Below are 18,348 nucleotides of genomic sequence, written 5' to 3' on the forward strand. Positions count from 1 at the left end.
TGGAAATCAGTGTTTCGGTTTCTCGGGAAATTCGGTATCAATCTATCCCTGGACCCAGCAATACCATTCTTGGGAATATACACAAGAGATGCCCTATCATACGACAAAAGCGTTTGTTCAACTATGTTCATAGCAGCATTCAAATTTCATGATGGTTTTATTTTACCTATGTTGGTATATTTGCTAACTAATTTGTTGAAAGTTTCAAAGTTAGCATGTTTACTAACTTTATAAATAAATATAGTTTGCTTATTTTTCACGAGGTAAGGTAAGTTCTGCATATGAATATCATTCCATAGCTCAAATAAGTAGGTTTAAAACCAATTAGCATATGTGCCTCTTTGAGAATTGCATCATGTTCATTATCACACATTTGCATATATGCAAATAGATTTATTTTGCTTTGTTAGGATTCCTATCACTAAAGTATTCCTAACCCTGAATGCCAGCTATGAGCAGAAACAGGCTTGGGCTTTATTTTTACATCCAGGGCAAATGCTAAATATTGAGTTTATGTTGCGATTCCTTTTTCTTTATGTGGACTGTGTCCCACTGTGTAGCTCAGGCTGGTCTGGAACTAACAAAGCTACAATTCCTCTGCATCCCTGGGTGCCGGGATTAAATGCATGAGCTACAACTCATCCAAGTTTATAGCATTCTGTTGGTAGCAGTTTCTGAACCTAAGAACCCTTACAAATATTCTTCCTAGAACAAATTTTAAAGCAGAATTTTATTTATAAAATAATTTTTGCCCCAATTTACTAAAATTCACCTTAAAGAAATGTTTTTACATTAACTGATTTGAGGAGTTCTTAGAATTTAAAATACAATGGAATATCGCTTATGACTCCATTTGTAGACTAGTGGAAATGGCATGGAACTGTTGGCAATGACTGTTTCCAGCACCGTAGAGCCCAGGGGGAGAGGATTCTAATCTCTTAGGTGCTTGCTTGAAATGTGTCATAGTGAAACACACTGAATTTATATCATTTGTACCTTTGTGGAACTGCTAAAATCAGGTGATATATTGCTAGATGGGATAACCTGGAAGGGTTTCCAAGTCTTCCTGACCATCCTCGATCACAGCAGGGTAGATTGTAAACTCAGGACTGCATTGTAATGTGACTATTTCTTCGATTTCTGAGTTCTGTAGATGAAAAACAATGATGTATTTGTGAAAATTTATCATATTTTTTTCAGTTTGAGAAGGACATTATGATTGATTACAAAACCCTGATTCAACAGTTGGAAAAATATAGAGACCTGGATTTAACAACTCTATTTGGAGATTTGACATTCAATAATATGGTGGAAAAGGTAATAGAACTTAAAAAAACACTTTTTAATTGAACTTTATTTTTATAAAAGTGTGTGTGTATGTGTGTAGGTATGAGTACAACCCTTCGTATCACTTCTAGGTTTTACCTTGTTTTAGACCAGTAAATTTCTATTATTTCTCTAGTCTGATGGATATAGTAACAGGTCTCTTGTAGCAGTGGAGAGTGGGAGAGATACTAGACATCTTTCCCTTATTTCTGCTTTGAGAAGAAATGTTTCTATTTCTTCTTGTTAAGTAGGACTCAGATAAAGATGTGCCTAGACTCTGATGCAAAGAGGATGACCCTGAGCTTCTCCTATTGTTTAGACAATGAATACAGTAGTGTAAATATACCACAGTACTGTTGTTTTGACCCTACTATTATTAATGTCATATTGCATTTGCACATATTCTAATATTGCATTCCTGGTATCCATATACTCCATCATGCTGTATGGCTTTGTTAATATGGTCTTGGGTTCTGTTTGCTCTATTTTCTTTTGAATTTTTGCTTTGGTTGGCATCAGTGATACTTTAATGTAATTTCAGTCTTTTTACTGTCTTATATTTATTTGTAGCATTTTATGTGCTTCACAGAAGAGAATGTTCAGACTTTGTTTTTAGTATTCTGACATACGGTCTAAACCAGAGGAATTATCCAATCTTTGATAATTTTGTAAAATTTTCTGCCTGAAACTTGGCACATGTCCGTCGGTATGGTTTCTTAGTTGCTTTACCTATGTCATGACTATTGGTGTACTTAGGCCAACTAATACTACAAGACACAAATCTCCAATTCGTTCTGGGAAAGTAACAATTCAGTTTTTCTAGTTTGTTTCATTAAAAGTTCTAAAGTAGAACTTCAAACACCTTTGAAGTGGGTTTCTGTCTCAGTGTCTCTTGTTTTGTATGTCTGTGATTTCTCTTATTTGTTTAATAATGTTTGTCTAATTGCAGCTTGAGTTTGGAAATATTGACTAGATATATAAAATTTTATTCTCTTAGGCTATGATTTCATCTTTTACTTTTTTTATTTTCTTGTTTCTTTTTATATACTTTTTTAGAAGAGCATTTAATTGATCTATTTTCTCACTTTTGGTATTAAGCATTGTTTAGTGTTATATGTTTTTCTCTGAATACTGCTTTCATTACATGACAAAGATTTTCATATAGAGACAGCAATTTTCAATGTATTTCTTTGACTATCATTTTAAGTGATTTTATTATAATTTTAAGTGATGATCTTAACCACCATCCATAACTCCAATTATAGAAGATCCCACCCCCTTCTCTGACATCTGTGAACACCAAGCATATATGAAGAACAATCATATGTTCAGGCAATACACTCATACATTAAAGTAAAATGAATAATTTTAAAAAAATGAGAAAATTAAAGTTTCAGTTTAAAGATTACTTTTAAAAATAGCATTTACATATCTATGGCAGATTCAGTATTTTTTATGATGGCTCTAATTCACTCTTTAATAAAATCAATCCTTTGTCTTTCTCATAATATTCATAATAGAATATTTCTTTGGTCCCTACCCATCTTGAGGCATCACAAGTGTGGTGGGGAACTTGATAAATGCTCCAGATGGAATACATTATTTCCCCTTTAAACATTTCATCACTAGTACTACTATTTTCTTTTTTAACTGATGCAGAAGAGGAGATTTTGTGCAAAATAACTATAAAAGCACACAATACTTTCAGAAAGTTGATTGACATGATATATGTTGCTTCTAATCATGTATATTAACCACAAAATTATATATGCATGATAGGGATTTGAAGAGTTACAAGTATTATTTTTATGAATATATGGTATTTCTTGAATGCTGAGCATTTAAATTGTTTGAAGATTTTCTTTTCCAAATAATTCTATGATGAACGCCTTGGTACACACATCTTTGGGCAAATATTGGATTGTTTTTTTAGGTTAGATCTTTAGAACTTGAATGAAAAGTATCAATATACTGAATGGCAAATGTATTGTCATATGTCTTTGCCCATTTGTAACTTCATTAGCAGAGTATTAGGACTGACACCCCATGATTTCTGGTGCTGACTGTTACTAAAGTAGTAAAAGATGAAAAAGCACATTGATATCATCAATGAAAAAATGCAGTTTCAATATTACTGAAGAATGTAAACATTTTTCATTTTCTCATATTTGCATTTCATTAGAGAATTAGGATTTTAAGTCATGAATTTCCTTGTGGATTTACCACTTTTTATGCATGTATTTGTTAAGAATTTTCGCAAAATTTTTGAAATAATTTTACCACTCAAAATTTGTGTTCATAATGTTTTTAGTGGAAATAGCTACAGTTGTCATATGTTCATATGGACTCATTTCTTACTATGTAAGTGCTTATGTATAAATACAGTTCTCTAATTGTCATGACGTGTTATAATTCTCTGTGGTGACAGGCTTGTGAGACGATGTCTCTACTCAAGCAACTCTGGCCAGAAGGCTCTGACATCCGGCGAGCCCTTTGTGTCACTTCATGCTCCCTCTTCTTGGAAATGTACCACTGCTTTTCAGAGAACAGAGGGAAGAAAGCCTCCAAGCAGACGTGCGAAGACAGACAGGTGTGGTTGCTGCACTGGGATGCATTTGTGCTTTCTTATTTTATTGTTTTCACCAACCATTTCCCCACGTTGCAATGGGTTCTCTCTTGTTTATATGAACAGCATAAATAGGAGAATCCCTGCAATTCATGTCATAAAGGAATACGCTGTTCCATGACTTAGTGTGTTACCTACAGGTGCTTCACATAGGACATATGTGGTCTTCATCACCTGCAGACAGGCAAAGGAAGAAACAACCTGCTATGCTACTGTGCTTTGGGCTTTTCTGTGCACAGTTCACGAAATGCTCACGAAAGCATTGTTACTTCTATTCCACTATTAGAGCACAGAATTTCAGTTTTTGGGAGTAACAGTCCTCCAACCCAAGGTGCTAAATAGTATTGTAGTTTGGATTGAGGTTTTCTTGTGCAAATTTCTCAGTGATTTTGAAAGATAGGCTCACACAGTGGTACCCTACTGGCTGGGGAGAGACTACTGTTCTTAGGTTTCTTTTTTTTCTTGTTTCATTTTTTTCATTTTTCCATTCAAAAAATTTACACGTCCTCCCCTCCTCCCATTTCCCTCCTGCTCCCCCATTTACCCTCCTCCCTCTCTCTCCCTCCTTCAGAGGGCAGGGTACCCTGTTCTGTGGGAAGTCCAAGGCACTACCCCCTCCGTCCAGGCCTAGGAAGGTGTTCATCCAAATAGACTAGGGACCCAAAAAGCCAGTACATGCAGTAGAAACAAGTCCCAGTGCCTTTGTCAATGGCTTCTCAGTCAACGCCCATTGGCAGCCACATTCAGAGAGTCCAGTTTGATCATAAGCTCTTCAGTTCCGGTCCAGATGGATTTGGTGAGCTCCCATTAGATCAGGAACACTGTCTTAGTGGATGGTCCAACCCCTCACGGTCCTGACTTCCTTGCTCGTCTTCTCCTTCCTTCTGCTCTTCAACTGGTCCTTGGGAGCTCAGTCCGTTGCTCTGAGGAGGGTCTCTGTCTCTATCTCCATCCATCGCCGGATGAAGATTCTATGGTGAAATTCGAGATAATCGTCAGTGTAATAATGGGGCAAGGCCAGTTCAGGCAACCTCTCCTCTGCTGCCCAAAGACCTAGCTGGGGACATCCCCGTGGACACCTGGGATCCCCTCTAGAGCCAAGTCTCTTGCCAAACTTTTTTTTTTTTTTTGGTTTTTCGAGACAGGGTTTCTCTGTGGCTTTGGAGCCTGTCCTGGAACTAGCTCTGTAGACCAGGCTGGTCTCGAACTCACAGAGATCCGCCTGCCTCTGCCTCCCGAGTGCTGGGATTAAAGGCATGCGCCACCACCGCCCAGCTCTTGCCAAACTTTAAATGGTTCCCTTAATGTAGATATCTTCTTCCCTGCTCCTATATCCGCCCTTCCTCCATCTCCACCTTGGCACTCCCCCAAGCTCTCCCCAGTCTTTCCCTTCTCCCTTCTCTCTTCCCATCTCCTCTCCCACATTCCCACCTGTACCCCCACCCCCATGCTCCAAACTTATGCCCGGCAATCTTATTTGCTTCCAATTTCCAGGAGGATCTATATATGTTTTTATTTGGCTTCACCTTGTTATTTGGCTCCTCTAGGCTTGTGAACTATAGGCTCGAAGTCCTTTATTTATGGCTAGAGTTCACTAGTGAGTGAGTACATACCATATTCATCTTTTTGGGCCTGGGTTATCTCACTCAGGATAGTGTTTTCTATTTCCATCCATTGTATGCAAAATTCAAGATGTCATTGTTTTGTTTTTTTTTTAACACTGAGTAGTACTCTAATGTGTATATATTCCACACTTTCTTCATACAGTCTTCGATTGAGGGGCATCTAGGTTGTTTCCAGGCTCTGGCTATTACAAATAATGCTGCTATGAACATAGTTGAACAAATGCTTTTGTAGTATGATAGGGCATCTCTTGGGTATATTCTCAAGAGTGGTATTGCTGGATCCTGGGGTAGGTTGATCCCGAGTTTTCTGAGAAACTGCCACACTGATTTCCAAAGTGGTTGCACAAGTTTGCATTCCCCTTAGCAATGATTGAGTGTTCCCCTTACTCCACATCCTCTCCACCAGAGGCTATCATTGGTGTTTTTTATTTTAGCCATTCTGACAGGTATAAGATGGTATCTCAATTTTTTTGATTTCCCTCTCTGATCTCTAAGGAGGTTGAGCATGACCTTAAGTGTCTTTTGACCATTTGAACTTCTTCTGTTGAGAATTCTCTGTTCATTTCAGTACCCCATTTTTTAATTGGGTTAAATAGCATTTTAATGTCTAGTTTCTTGAGTTATTTTATATATTTTGGAGATCAGACCTTTGTCTGATGTGGGGTTAGTGAAGATCTTCTCCCAATCAGTAGGTTGCCTTTTTGTCTTAATGACAGGGTCCTTTACTTTACAGAAGTTACTCAGTTTCAGGAGGTCCCATTTATTCAATGTTGCCCTTATTGTCTGTGCTGCTGAGGTTATATGTAGGAAGTGTTCTCCTGTGCCCATATATTGTAGACTACTTCCCACTTTCTCTTCTATCAGGTTCAACATGTTCAGAGTAATATTGAGGTCCTTAATCCATTTGAACTTGAGTTTTGTGCATGGTGATAGATATGGATCTATTTTTATTCTTCTACAGGTTGACATTTAGTTATACCAGCACCATTTGTTGAAGATGCTTTCTTTCTCCCATTGAATACTTTTAGCTCCTTTATCAAAAATCAGGTGTTCATAGGTATGTGGGTTAAATCTGGGTCTTCTACTCTATTCCATTGATCGACTTCTCTGTTTTTATGCCAATACCAAGCTGTTTTCAATACTGAAGCTCTGTAATAGAGTTTGAAGTCAGGGATGGTAATGCCTCTGGAAGTCCCTTTATTTTCTAGGAATGTTTTGGCTATCCTGGGTCTTTTATTTTTCCATATAATGTTGATTATTGTTCTCTCAAGGTCTGTGAAGAATTTTGTTAGGACTTTGATGGGTATTGCATTGAATATATAGATTGCCTTTGGTAGAATTGCATTTTTACTATGTTGATCCTCCCAATCCAAGAACATGGGAGATCCTTCCATCTTCTGGTGTCATCTTCAATCTCTTTCTTTAATGCCTTAAAGTTCTTGTCAAATAGATCTTTCACTTCCTTGGTTAGTTTTTCCCCATGATACTTTATGCTATTTGTGGCTATTGTGAAAGGTGAAGTTTCTCTGATTCCCTCTCTACTTCTCTATCCTTTGTATATAGGAGGGCTTCTGATTTCTTTTTTGAGTTGATCTTGTGTCCTGCCACATCACTGAAGGTATTTATCAGCTGTAGGATTTCTTTAGTGAAGTTTTGGGGTCACTGATGTACACTATCATATCATCTGCAAATAACGAAAGTTTGATTTCTTCCCTTCTAATTAGAATCCCCTTGATCTCCTTATGTTGTCTTATTGCTATTGCTACAACTTCAAGCACTATGTTGAAGAGATATGGTGAGAGTGGACAGCCTTGTTTTGTTCCTGATTTTAGTGGAATGGCTTTGAGTTTGTCTCCATTTAATTTGATATTAGCTGTTGGCTTGCTCTATATTGCTTTTATTATATTTAGATATGATCCTTGTATCCCTTACCTCTCCAAGACCTTTATCATAAAGGTGTGTTGAATTTTGTCAAATGCTTTTTCAGCAACTAATGTAATGATCATATGGTTTTTTCTTTCAGTTTATTTATATGATTAATTGCATTGATAGATTTTTGTATGTTGAATCAGCCCTGCATCTCTGGGATGAAGCCTACTTGATCATAATGGATAATTTTTTTTGATGTGTTCTTGGATTTTGTTTGCCAGTATTTTATTGAAAATTTTTGTATCAATGTTCATGAGTGAGTTTGGTCTGTAATTCTTTTTCTTGGTTGAGTCTTTGTGTGATTTTGGAATCAGGGTAACTGTAGCTTCATAAAGAGAGTTTGGCAATGACTCTTCTGTTTCTATTATGTGAAACACATTAAGGAGTATAGATATCAGCCCTTTTTGGAAGTTCTGGTAAAATTTTGCATTAAAACCATCTGGTCCTGGGCTTTTTTTGGTTGGAAGGTTTTTTATTAAATGACAGCTTCTATTTCCTCATGACTTATTGGTCTATTTAAATTGATCATCAGATCTTAATTCAATTTTGGTATCTGGTATTTGTCTAAGAACAATCATTCTTTTTACATTTTCTAACTTTGTGGCATATAGGCTTCTGTCGTAAGACCTAACAATTCTCTGAATCTCCTCAGTGTCTGTTGTTATGTCTCCATTTTCATTTCTGATCTTGTTAATTTGATTGTTCTCTCTCTGCCTCTTGATTAGTATAGATAGGGGTTTTTCAATCTTGTTGATTTTCTCAAAGAACCAGTTCTTTGTTTCATTGATTCTTTGGATTGTTTTCTGTGTTTTGTTTCTATTTTGATGATTTCAGCCCTCAGTTTGATTATTTCTAGTCTTCTACTCCTCCTGGGTGAGTCTGCTTCTTTTTTTATTCTAGTGCTTTCAGGTGAGCTCTTAAGTCTCTAATGTATGCTTTCTCTGTTTTCTTTATGTGGGCATTTAGTGCTATGAACTTGCCTCTTAGCACTGCTTTCATAGCTTCCCATATGTTTGGGTATGTTGTGTCTTTATTTTCATTGAATCCATGGAAGACTTTAATTTCTTTCTTTATTTCTTCTTTGACCCAGGGATGATTCAGTAGTTGACTGTTCAGTTTCCATGAGTTTGTAGGCTTTCTGGGGGTAGAATTATTGTTAAATTCTAACATTATTCCATGGTGATCAGATAAGACACAGGTGGTTACTAATTTTTTTTTGTATCTGTGGAAGTTTGCTTTGTTACTGAGTATGTGGTCAATTTTTGAGAAGGTTCCATGAGATGCTGAGAAGAATGTATATTCTTTCCTATTTTGGTGGAATGATCTATAGATGTCTGTTAAGTCCATTTGCTTCCTTACCTCCAATAGTTCTCTTATGTATCTGTTAGTTTTCTGTCTGACTGACTTGTCCATTGGTGATAGAGGAGTGTTGAAATCTCCTACTATTAATGTGTGGGTTTTGACGTATGCTTTGAGTTCTAGTAATGTTTCTTTTATATATGTGGGTGCTTTTATATTATGGGCATAGATATTTATGATTGAGACTTCATCCTGATGAATTGTTCCTGTTATGAGTATAAAGTGTCCATCTCCATCTCTGCTGATTGATTTTAGTTTGAAGTCAATTTTGTAGATATTAGTATAGCCACACCCACTTGTTTCTAAGGTCCGTTTGATTGAAAAACCTTTTACTCTGAAGTAATGTCTGTCTTTGTGCTTGAGGTGTGTTTCCTGTAAACAGCAGAATGTGGGATTCTGTTTTCATGTCCATTCTCATAACCTTTATCTTTTTATAAGTGAACTGATTCCATTGATATTAAGTGATATTAATGACCAGTGGTTGTTAACTCCAGTTATTTATTTATTTATTGGTGGTAGTGTTTGTGTGTTTCAATTTTCGAGTTGTGCTGGTGGAGGGATATTAGATCTCTGAGTTATTGTGGGTTTTGTTGGTTTCCTTGGGTTGTGATTTTCCTTCTAGTACTTTCTGTAAGGCTTGGTTTGTGGCTATATACTGTTTAAATTTGTTTTTATCCTGGAATATCTTGTTTTCTCCATCAATGGTGAAAGAAAGCTTGGCTGGGCATAGTAGTCTGGGCTTGTATCCTTGGTCTCTTAGTTTCTGCAGCACATCTATCCAAGACCTTCTGGCTTTCATGGCTTCCATAGAGAAGTCAGGTGTAATTCTGATAAGTTTATTTTTATATGTCAATTGACCTTTTTCCTTTGTAACTCTTAATATTCTTTCTTTACTCTGTATGTTTTGTGTTTTGATTATTATATTGTGAAGGATTTTTTTTTGATCCAGTCTATTTGGTGATCTGTATGCTTCTTGTACCTTCATAGGAATATCCTTACTTAGGTTGGGAAAGTGTTCTTCTATAATTTTGTTGGATATATTTTCTGGGCCTTTGAGCTGTAATTCTTCTCCTTCATCTACCCCTATTATTCTTAGGTTTGGTCTTTTCATGGTGTCCCAGATTTCCTGGATGTTTTATGTTAAGAATTTGTTTGATTTGCTGTTTTCTTTGAACAGTGTGTTTATTTCCTCTATAGTATTTTCTTTCTTCTATCTCTTATATTCTGTTGGTTATACTTGTCTCTGTAGTTTCTGTTTGTTTACCCAGATTTTCCATATCCTACCATCTCTCAGTTTGTGTTTTCTTCATTGTCTCCATTTTCAGTTTTCAAGTCTTGAACTTTTTCAGTTACCTATTTGATTCATTTTTCTTGGTTTCCTTGGGTATCTTTGATGGATTTATTATTTTCTTCCAACTTTTTGTTAGTCTTCTCATCCATTTCCTTAAAGGCGTTTTATGGTTTAATGGTCTCTAACACTTTCATGATGTTATGTTTCAAATCTATTTCTTCTACTTCTTCTGGTTTAGGGTGTTTAAGTCTCCCTGTTGTATGTTCGCTGGATTCTGGTTTTATCATGTTGTTTTTCAGATTGTTGGAGGAGTTCTTGCATTGGCACCCACATATCTCTTTCTTCAAATACTGTTAGAACAGTCTTGGTGGCTTGGTCCTATCTTTGCTGTAGCTAACTTTGTACTTGGGGGTTTTTATTGGTCTGACATCTCTTAGGTCCCCTCAGCACTGGAGTTGGCTCTCAGATCCTCTCCATCCTGAAGTAGGCTGTGATGGTGGACCTAAGGACCCTGCAGATGAAAATAAGTGCTTATGGGGCAAGCTGTGATGGGATAAATAGAGAAAGGCAGTAACCAGGGAGAAGCCCCACTGAATGGCCAGAAAGTTTAGGAATTGAAGTGTGCCTGTACTCCCTTCCCGGGGCATCTGACCAACTGGGCAGGCACACATTTATCCCTCCAGATGGATCTCCTGGTACTGGATCAGGGCCACTTGCTGGCCAAGGACCTCGCAGAGAAAAGGGCAGGCTTCGTAGATGCCAACTTAGTGGAACAAAGAAACCCCTGCAGCCTTGGACTTATCACTGTTTCCCTGAAGCAGGCTGAGTTGGGGGATCCTAGGACCCCACATATGGAAAGGGGTGCTTGGGGGGCAAGTTGAGGTGGGATAAGTATAGAAAATCAGTAGCCGTGGAGAAACCCCATTGAATGGCCAGAAAGTTTAGGGGATTAGAGTATGCCTGTGCTCCCTTCCTGGGGCGTCTGGCCAGCCGGGGCGGGGGACACACACTTACCCCTCCAGATGGATCTGTTCATCACTTGGTTTATTAGTTTAAACCTGGAGTCCCTGAAAATACTGAGCCATGCCTTACACCACTTCTGCAAAGCAAGAAGCTTCCTTTCCTCTCTATCTCAAACATGTTTAAACACAGCCTTATTTCTGGGTAATTACTGTCTCAGAAAAGGAGAAATTGTAAATGTGGAATTCCCACCTAGAGAGCTTAGATGCAAAGTTCAGGCTTTCACAGATTGAGTGTGTAGTCTCCCAGCTTGCTGTTCTCTATTCACCTTCTTTACTTTCTACAGGAACAAGGTAGTTGTTTAACACTGAAGGACGTAGAAGACTTCTGTAAGCTCCATTGCCTCAGTGTGGTTTTCCAACTCCACCTACCTCTTTCCCAGAGAGCCTGCTCAAGATTCATCACTTCTGGTTGGATTGAGGACCTCAAGACTGTCTTTAAAATGGTAAATATACTCTCCTTTCACTTATACTTTTGTCATTTAACTACAGGATACATTAAAAACCATGTATATCTTTAAAACAGACTTATACAGGGTGGTGTTAAATTTGGAGTCTTGAAAGATCGGCTTGTTTAAATCAGTTACTTGACTAGTTTCAACAATCATATAACGTAATATGATTGTTATTAATAACAACCATCATGCCATGCATCCAACCCAAAGAGGAGCTTCTTGACATTTTCCTTCTTAAAATTCTTGTGGAAGTCAGGATTTGTGTCATTAACGAGGAAGTTTCTAGTGACCACCACCTTCTGTGTTGAGAAAGAGTGAGGAAACGGATGCAAAGCTTTTTTATTTTTCCCATTCCAGAAATTTTGGAGACCTTAGGAAAACAAAAAGCCAAATTCTCTCCAGAGTTTTCTGTGAAAATCAGTGCTAGAATCTTTTAACACTTCAGTTTATTCTCTTCATTTTAAACAAACAGATTTTTCTGTTCTTTATAACATGAAAAATATCCATATACATTTTTTCTTTTTGTATTTTTTACTTTCTTTATAATATTGGATGCTATCATATTTAATGACTAGTTGCACCTTAATATGTATGCAGTATACTCTGAGTATACTTCTACTGTAGCATTCTGAGGAGTGACTTAAGTCTACCTGGAGGCAGCACAGCTGCATGAAGAGTGTGCCTTTCTTACTCAATGAGGAATAGCATTTGCATAAATGCCCCTGTCTCAAAGTCCAGATGAGAGAAGTGAAGGAAATTCATGAAGTGTATTGATTTGACTGTGGCTAAAGTGGTGATTAAGTCATATTAATTTTACTTGATAGTGCTTGTATCACATTTACTATATCACCATAATTGACCCGGGGGTTGGAACAGTAGATTAGGAATAGGGCAAAAGCGTGGTGGTTCAGCTGGTAAATCTTGGAAGCCCAAAAAGCAGACTTTGATGTCCAATATAGAACAATGTATGAAATCAAATCTGGTACAGTGGTCCCAAAGACAGGTAGATGGAAAACTTCTTGTTTACCGTCCATCCTACTTGGTCAAGTTACAGGCCAGTGAGAGATCATGTTACATACATAAAGTGGGATTTACCAGGGGAAAGACTCCTGAAGTAATTCTGTGGCCTCTGCACACCTGCACATACCCACACCATGCCCATATCCATACAAAGGAGCATCAGGGCGTATTGGATGTCTGCACTGGTAAACATTCATAGCTGCTGTAATAGAATTTTTAGAGTTCTGTGGTGTAGTAAATACTAGACATGATGAACGAGTTCTATGTAGGTTCTACTGATTCTTGAGAAAAAAAATTCTCTATTCTAAACCCCATAGGAGGACATTCCTCTAGGTGTTTTGTTAGTCCTTCATGGGTAAATGTCTCTGTGATATTAATCAAAGTCAGGAAGACTTCTGGATCCCATTTTCATCTAAAAACTTTAATATGGGTCATTTCAGGTTAATACATTAAACCTACCTTTAGTTGCAATTAAAATAAACATTGTGGCACCAGTAATGGTTGGCTTTTGTTATAAATTTATTTCTTAGATATATTAAATTATTTTTTTCACCTTTATGAAGCTGAAGTCTGGAGCAAAAATGGGAGCTGGTGTGAATGCAAATAGGTGTAATATGGACTTTAACGGAAACCTTTTTTGCACAACTGTTAATACTGAAGAATTTTTTGAATTTTTTAAGGCACAAATGTAGTGAAGAGGTGAGCAGGCCTGCTTTTCGTCCCTCCCAGCTCCCGCATGGCTAGCTTTACACCCGAAATAACAGCACACAAATTGTATTTATTTAAACACTGCCTGGCCCATTATCTCCAGCCCCTTACTGGCTAACTATCACATCTTGTTTAACCCATTTCTATTAATGTGTGTAGCACCACGAGGTGGTGGCTTACTGGGAAAGATTCTAGCCTACATCCCTCTTGGGTCAGAGGATCAGGGGGACTGACTCATTGTCTTTTTCCTCTTGGAATTCTGTTCTGTTTACTCTGCCTACCTAATTTTCTGTCCTATCAAAGGGCCAAGGTAGTTTCTTTATTTTATTTATTTATTTATTTTTGATTTTTGAGACAGGGTTTCTCTGTAGCTTTTGGTTCCTGTCCTGGAACTAGCTCTTCTAGACCAGGCTGGCCTCAAACTCACAGAGATCTGCCTGCCTCTGCCTCCCAAGTGCTGGGATTAAAGGCATGGGTAGTTTCTTTATTAACCAATGAAAGTAACACATAGAGAGATGATTCTCCTCCATCACACAAGGAAGTGCTTTAGGTTAAAAGACAGTATTAAAAAAAAACTAAGTATTTGACAGTGTTGTAAGATGGCCAAGCAGGAAATACCTGATAATATTAGCTGATCAAAAACAGCAGCTTCATTCTCTTGTTTATGTTGGGAAGCATTAAGTTTTAATACTAAGGCAGAGTGAATGAAGAAAGCTCACTCGGGAGCCTCTCACTTTAACTCTATAAACCGTGCTATTGAGGAAGACTCATGTCTACTGTGGCCAGACGTAAGTGCTGTTTGTGCAGACATTCTGTCGGTGTTACAACGGAACATCACCGCGCAGCCTTTAGTTGGTGGAGACCTATCAGTATTGGTGGGTGGGAAACGTTTTTCTTTCTAGTACCCTTAGCAGCCCAACATTGACAACCCAAAGTAAATAAAGAAACCTAAGTAAATAACAGAAGCACATTCAAAAGCTGAAGAAATATGTAGGTTTTGAGATTTTGAATCACAATGGGAGGAAACAATCCATAGTAATTAAATAGATATTTTTTTAACTCATGATAAAAGGTTGTTTTTTGTTTTTGTTTTTGTTTTTATTTTTGAGACAAAGTCTCACTGTGTAACCCAGATTGGTCTGAAACTGACTGTGTAACACAGATTGGCCTTAATCTTTGAGGCATCCCCCTGCCCTTAGCCTCCCAAGTGCTGGGCTTACGTGCAGTTTAAATTCATTTTTGAGTCAGTTTTTATTTTATGTAATGCTTCAATTTTTAAGGAACAAAGGATAGTCCTTATTCAGCCTCAGTGAGTTTAGTTGCTTATGAGAATTAAAACAGTCTTGTCATTTGCCTTTCATTTGGATTAGTGATACGTATGGGATAATTCTATGTATTGATGTGGACATGAAAGATGTCAATAACTTCTTTTTTTTTTATTTCCAGAAACAGTGGTGCGAGTATTTCATCCTAAGTAATGTGCACATGATTGAATTTTGGAGTTTGGATTTACTTCACCTTTCTGATTTTAGTGATGAGCCTTTGTTGAAGAATATTGCTTTTTACTATGAAAATGAAAATGCAGAAGGTATCAGTTTACTATATAATACATCTCACCTTCCTTTAGAGATAAAGCTTATGAGGAATTTCAAGCTTCAAAACCATTTCTTAAATGTCTATTGTATAAATAGTAATGATTTTCCATTTTCCCAGTCTTTGTTTATATTTTTATTTGTGGAAACCAGAAGGAATATAAACAATCCAATATATTTTCTACTTAATATAGCTCCATAAGTATTTTGGTTAAAAGTGTGTGTTAATTTGTTTGACATTTCATAACATTTTGTTTTCATGCATGGTATATAAGGTTTATTTATAAAATTGTCCTCATGAATAGAAATATTTTGCTTTTATTAGTTATTTAGGGATTATAATTTTTTCAAAGAGATAATATCTATACTTTCTTGGTGTAATTTATTTTCTTTTGTTAGAACAATTTTTCTTGTGTTTTTGTAGTCAAAGAAAAAGAAAACACATTTTGAGAGAATAGCACTTTAGTGAATAGTAAATGTCTTTGATTTTAAAATTTGATCCTGTCATATTGTAGAAATTGGAATAAATTAGCTACCTATAAAACAATGATTTTTTGCTAACGTTTATTTTAATTTTATTTAGTGTTATTGGTTTCAAAGTTATTTGTGATATAATATTTTTACTACCTTCAAAACAATTAAATCTTCCACTACTAGTTATCATTAGTTAAGACATTAGTTTTTAACATTAAGTTGTCAAACAGAAAAGCAAGATTAGTTTTAAGGTGTGTCACAGAATTGTCCACAGCTGTAATCTTTTTTGTTTAGATTCAATGGTAATCCCACTGAAAATTCCACTGTTTTCCTCGGTAAATTTAGTGAATGAAGTTGTGTGCTTCGATGCATGAATTGGTGTTTCTTAATACAGTGTAATTTTAATTGTGATCCAGGCCTGGATATGAATGTAGGAGATGTCATCATGAAGGAGTATGTACATCTCTGGGATACTGTGTCGAAGTTGGTCAGAAACTTTGACTTGGGAAAACCATTTCCTTTGAGAACAACAAGATGTCATTTTCTTAAAAAGATACCATCACCAATCAAAGGTAATTTATTCCTAACTTGAATGTCATTTTCTCAAAATCACCCCATCACCAACCAAAGATAACTTATTCCTAACTTAATTTGAGGGGAACAAAAGAATTTTTGGAAACTCCAAGTAGAAATCATTGTCTAGCATTGTGTGTTCAAATAGTTGTCATGTCCATGGAGTGCTGTGCTTTGACTAATACTGAAAATTTATATGTTGTTTGTAATTAATGTTGCCACCTTAAAAAGTCAAAATCAGTTGCGAGTAAATTCTCCTTCTACCAGTGTGACCCGTGCCAACTAAAACTTTCAATATTTTATTACATCATGATGAGTCCTCTCTAAACAATTGGATGGGGGAAGCCTGCAAGGTGAGTGGGAATACTTAGCTCCATCTAAGCCAATGTAGAGACTACCTTGGAACCATGCACAGCATCTGTGTTGTATATTAACAAAGCTAAAAGTAGGCATGGGATGCCGAAGAATGAAAAGGAGCCAGCAGTCACCTTAGAAAGTCTTTGCAGAAATCACTGCATTTAATTCACTATGCTACAGATGTACAAAGTGTTTTCGGTGACAGGTCCAAGAGAAGAGGCCAGAGCCAGGAGGTGATAGACTGAGTCTTCAGAAATCCCAGGTCCATAGGAGCAAACCTCAAAGGTTAGCTCCCCCTAGTCCTGCCTTTCAGCAAACATAACTAATAAAGGACCCACACTGCATCTGCAGCGTACTAAATCACTCTTTAAATGGGGTTCTTAAGAGTTCAGCTCTTAAGAAACCCCTCTCAGGATTCAATCAAAGACACCACAATAAACCAAGGGTGCTAAAGTCTGGGGGTTAAGAAATCTACCTACAACAGGACCCGTCTTTCCATGTTTCTTTATTCTTCTTGCTGTCTGTTACAAATGTTCCCAGTAATATATACCATTAAAACCAGCAATTCCTCAGCTCTCCAGGTCCAAGGACTGGAATCTTTTGCCCCATAAAAATTCAGATAAGTATTTTTACACGTATACACTAATCCGTGGCTGTCAGCTCAAAGGTCAGAGTGGCTAGTGCACATTTGTGAACTCCTTAATGAAAAAAGTTAGTTAAGAAAGGAATTAAATTATCAGGGGATTCTAGAGGGAAAATTTAGTGTTCTATGCTAGAGTTTTAGGTCCTATATAAGACTTAAATGTTTTTTTTTTTTTTTTAGAAAAAATATGAACAGGTCATGATTGTCTTATAAACTAGTGCACTGCTTCTTATCTCACAGCATGCCTAGAGGATAACAAGTAACCTGGCAACCAATGTAAACAGTCAGTGGGATGCTAATGGCTTTGGATCTGATTAGCACATTCACCAGACACTGTAATTTCTATGGACCTAGGCCTGGAGTTAGACTTATTGCTTTAAACAGTAGAAAGGAAGAAGTGACCAAGACCTCTAAATTGTCAGTTCCAGAGTATGCTGTTATTAGCCATTCTTGTTGTGGTTATTTCTGAACTAAAATCATCAGTAAACTGAGGTGAAGGTGAGCATAAGAAGTTAGGAATCTCTTAATCTAAGGTTGGTTTGGGGTCATTTTATTCTTTATTTATAAGTGAAGTAAAACCAGAGCAGCAGCTTGGGCAAGTAGTATTCTATGTGCTTGGATATCTATGAATATCTTAAATGGAGTGCTTTTTCCTTGACCCTAAAAACTGACCAAATTCCTGCTGAAAAAATATAACTGCAGGAAGGCAGATATCTGTGTTTATCCAAAAGAGAGGAATGAAGGCCTGACAGTTGGAAATGGTTTTCTCATCTATCCCAAAGGCATAAAAAACAGTTCAGAACTGTGAGAATTAATTTCCAAATATGTAGCAGAAGGGGAGTCAGTTAAAGTGAAAATCTACAGCAAAAGACAGCCACTTTAATCACAGAGCAATACTGCCAACATTTCTTTGAATCTTGGTTTAACATTTACCAAGGCCTTTGGCTCTGATAAAAAGTTTGTGAAAAAGTGACTGAGGAATTACTGTATAATTTTGCAGCCTGTAGCAACTCTTGCAAATTGGAATTTAAACTGTGAGGCCCCACGGCCACTCTAATCCAGTAAATGAAAGTAACTGAAGTGATCTGGCAAATTATTATGAGGAACAAATCACAAAAATTTTTTATAGGAGCCTGGCAGTGGTGGCGCATGCCTTTAATCCCAGCACTCGGGAGGCAGAGGCAGGCGGATCTCTGTGAGTTCAAGGCCAGCCTGGACTACAAGAGCTAGTTCCAGGACAGGAACCAAAAAGCTATGGAGAAACCCTGTCTCTAAAAATAAAAAAATTTTTTTTTATAGGATTATGTGTCAATGATGGAGACTGATAGAATTTATGAAAGAGCTAAGGAAT

At 37.0% G+C, this 18,348-nt stretch overlaps 1 protein-coding gene across 1 annotated transcript in view; it reads left to right on the forward strand.

Moving 5' to 3' along the window:
• The window catches only part of LOC101993692 (probable ATP-dependent RNA helicase DDX60), an 81,273-nt gene that overhangs the window by 10,458 nt on the left and 52,467 nt on the right, over nt 1-18,348 (forward strand). The window contains exons 5-9 of the mRNA XM_005369808.1: nt 1,201-1,317; nt 3,755-3,916; nt 11,463-11,621; nt 14,805-14,946; nt 15,841-15,996. Coding sequence (XP_005369865.1) covers nt 1,201-1,317; nt 3,755-3,916; nt 11,463-11,621; nt 14,805-14,946; nt 15,841-15,996 — 736 coding nt within the window. The remainder of the gene's footprint in view (nt 1-1,200; nt 1,318-3,754; nt 3,917-11,462; nt 11,622-14,804; nt 14,947-15,840; nt 15,997-18,348) is intronic.

Source organism: Microtus ochrogaster, unplaced genomic scaffold (genome assembly GCF_000317375.1).
Source record: "Microtus ochrogaster isolate Prairie Vole_2 unplaced genomic scaffold, MicOch1.0 UNK61, whole genome shotgun sequence".
In the NCBI taxonomy this organism is placed as follows: Eukaryota; Metazoa; Chordata; class Mammalia; order Rodentia; family Cricetidae; genus Microtus; species Microtus ochrogaster.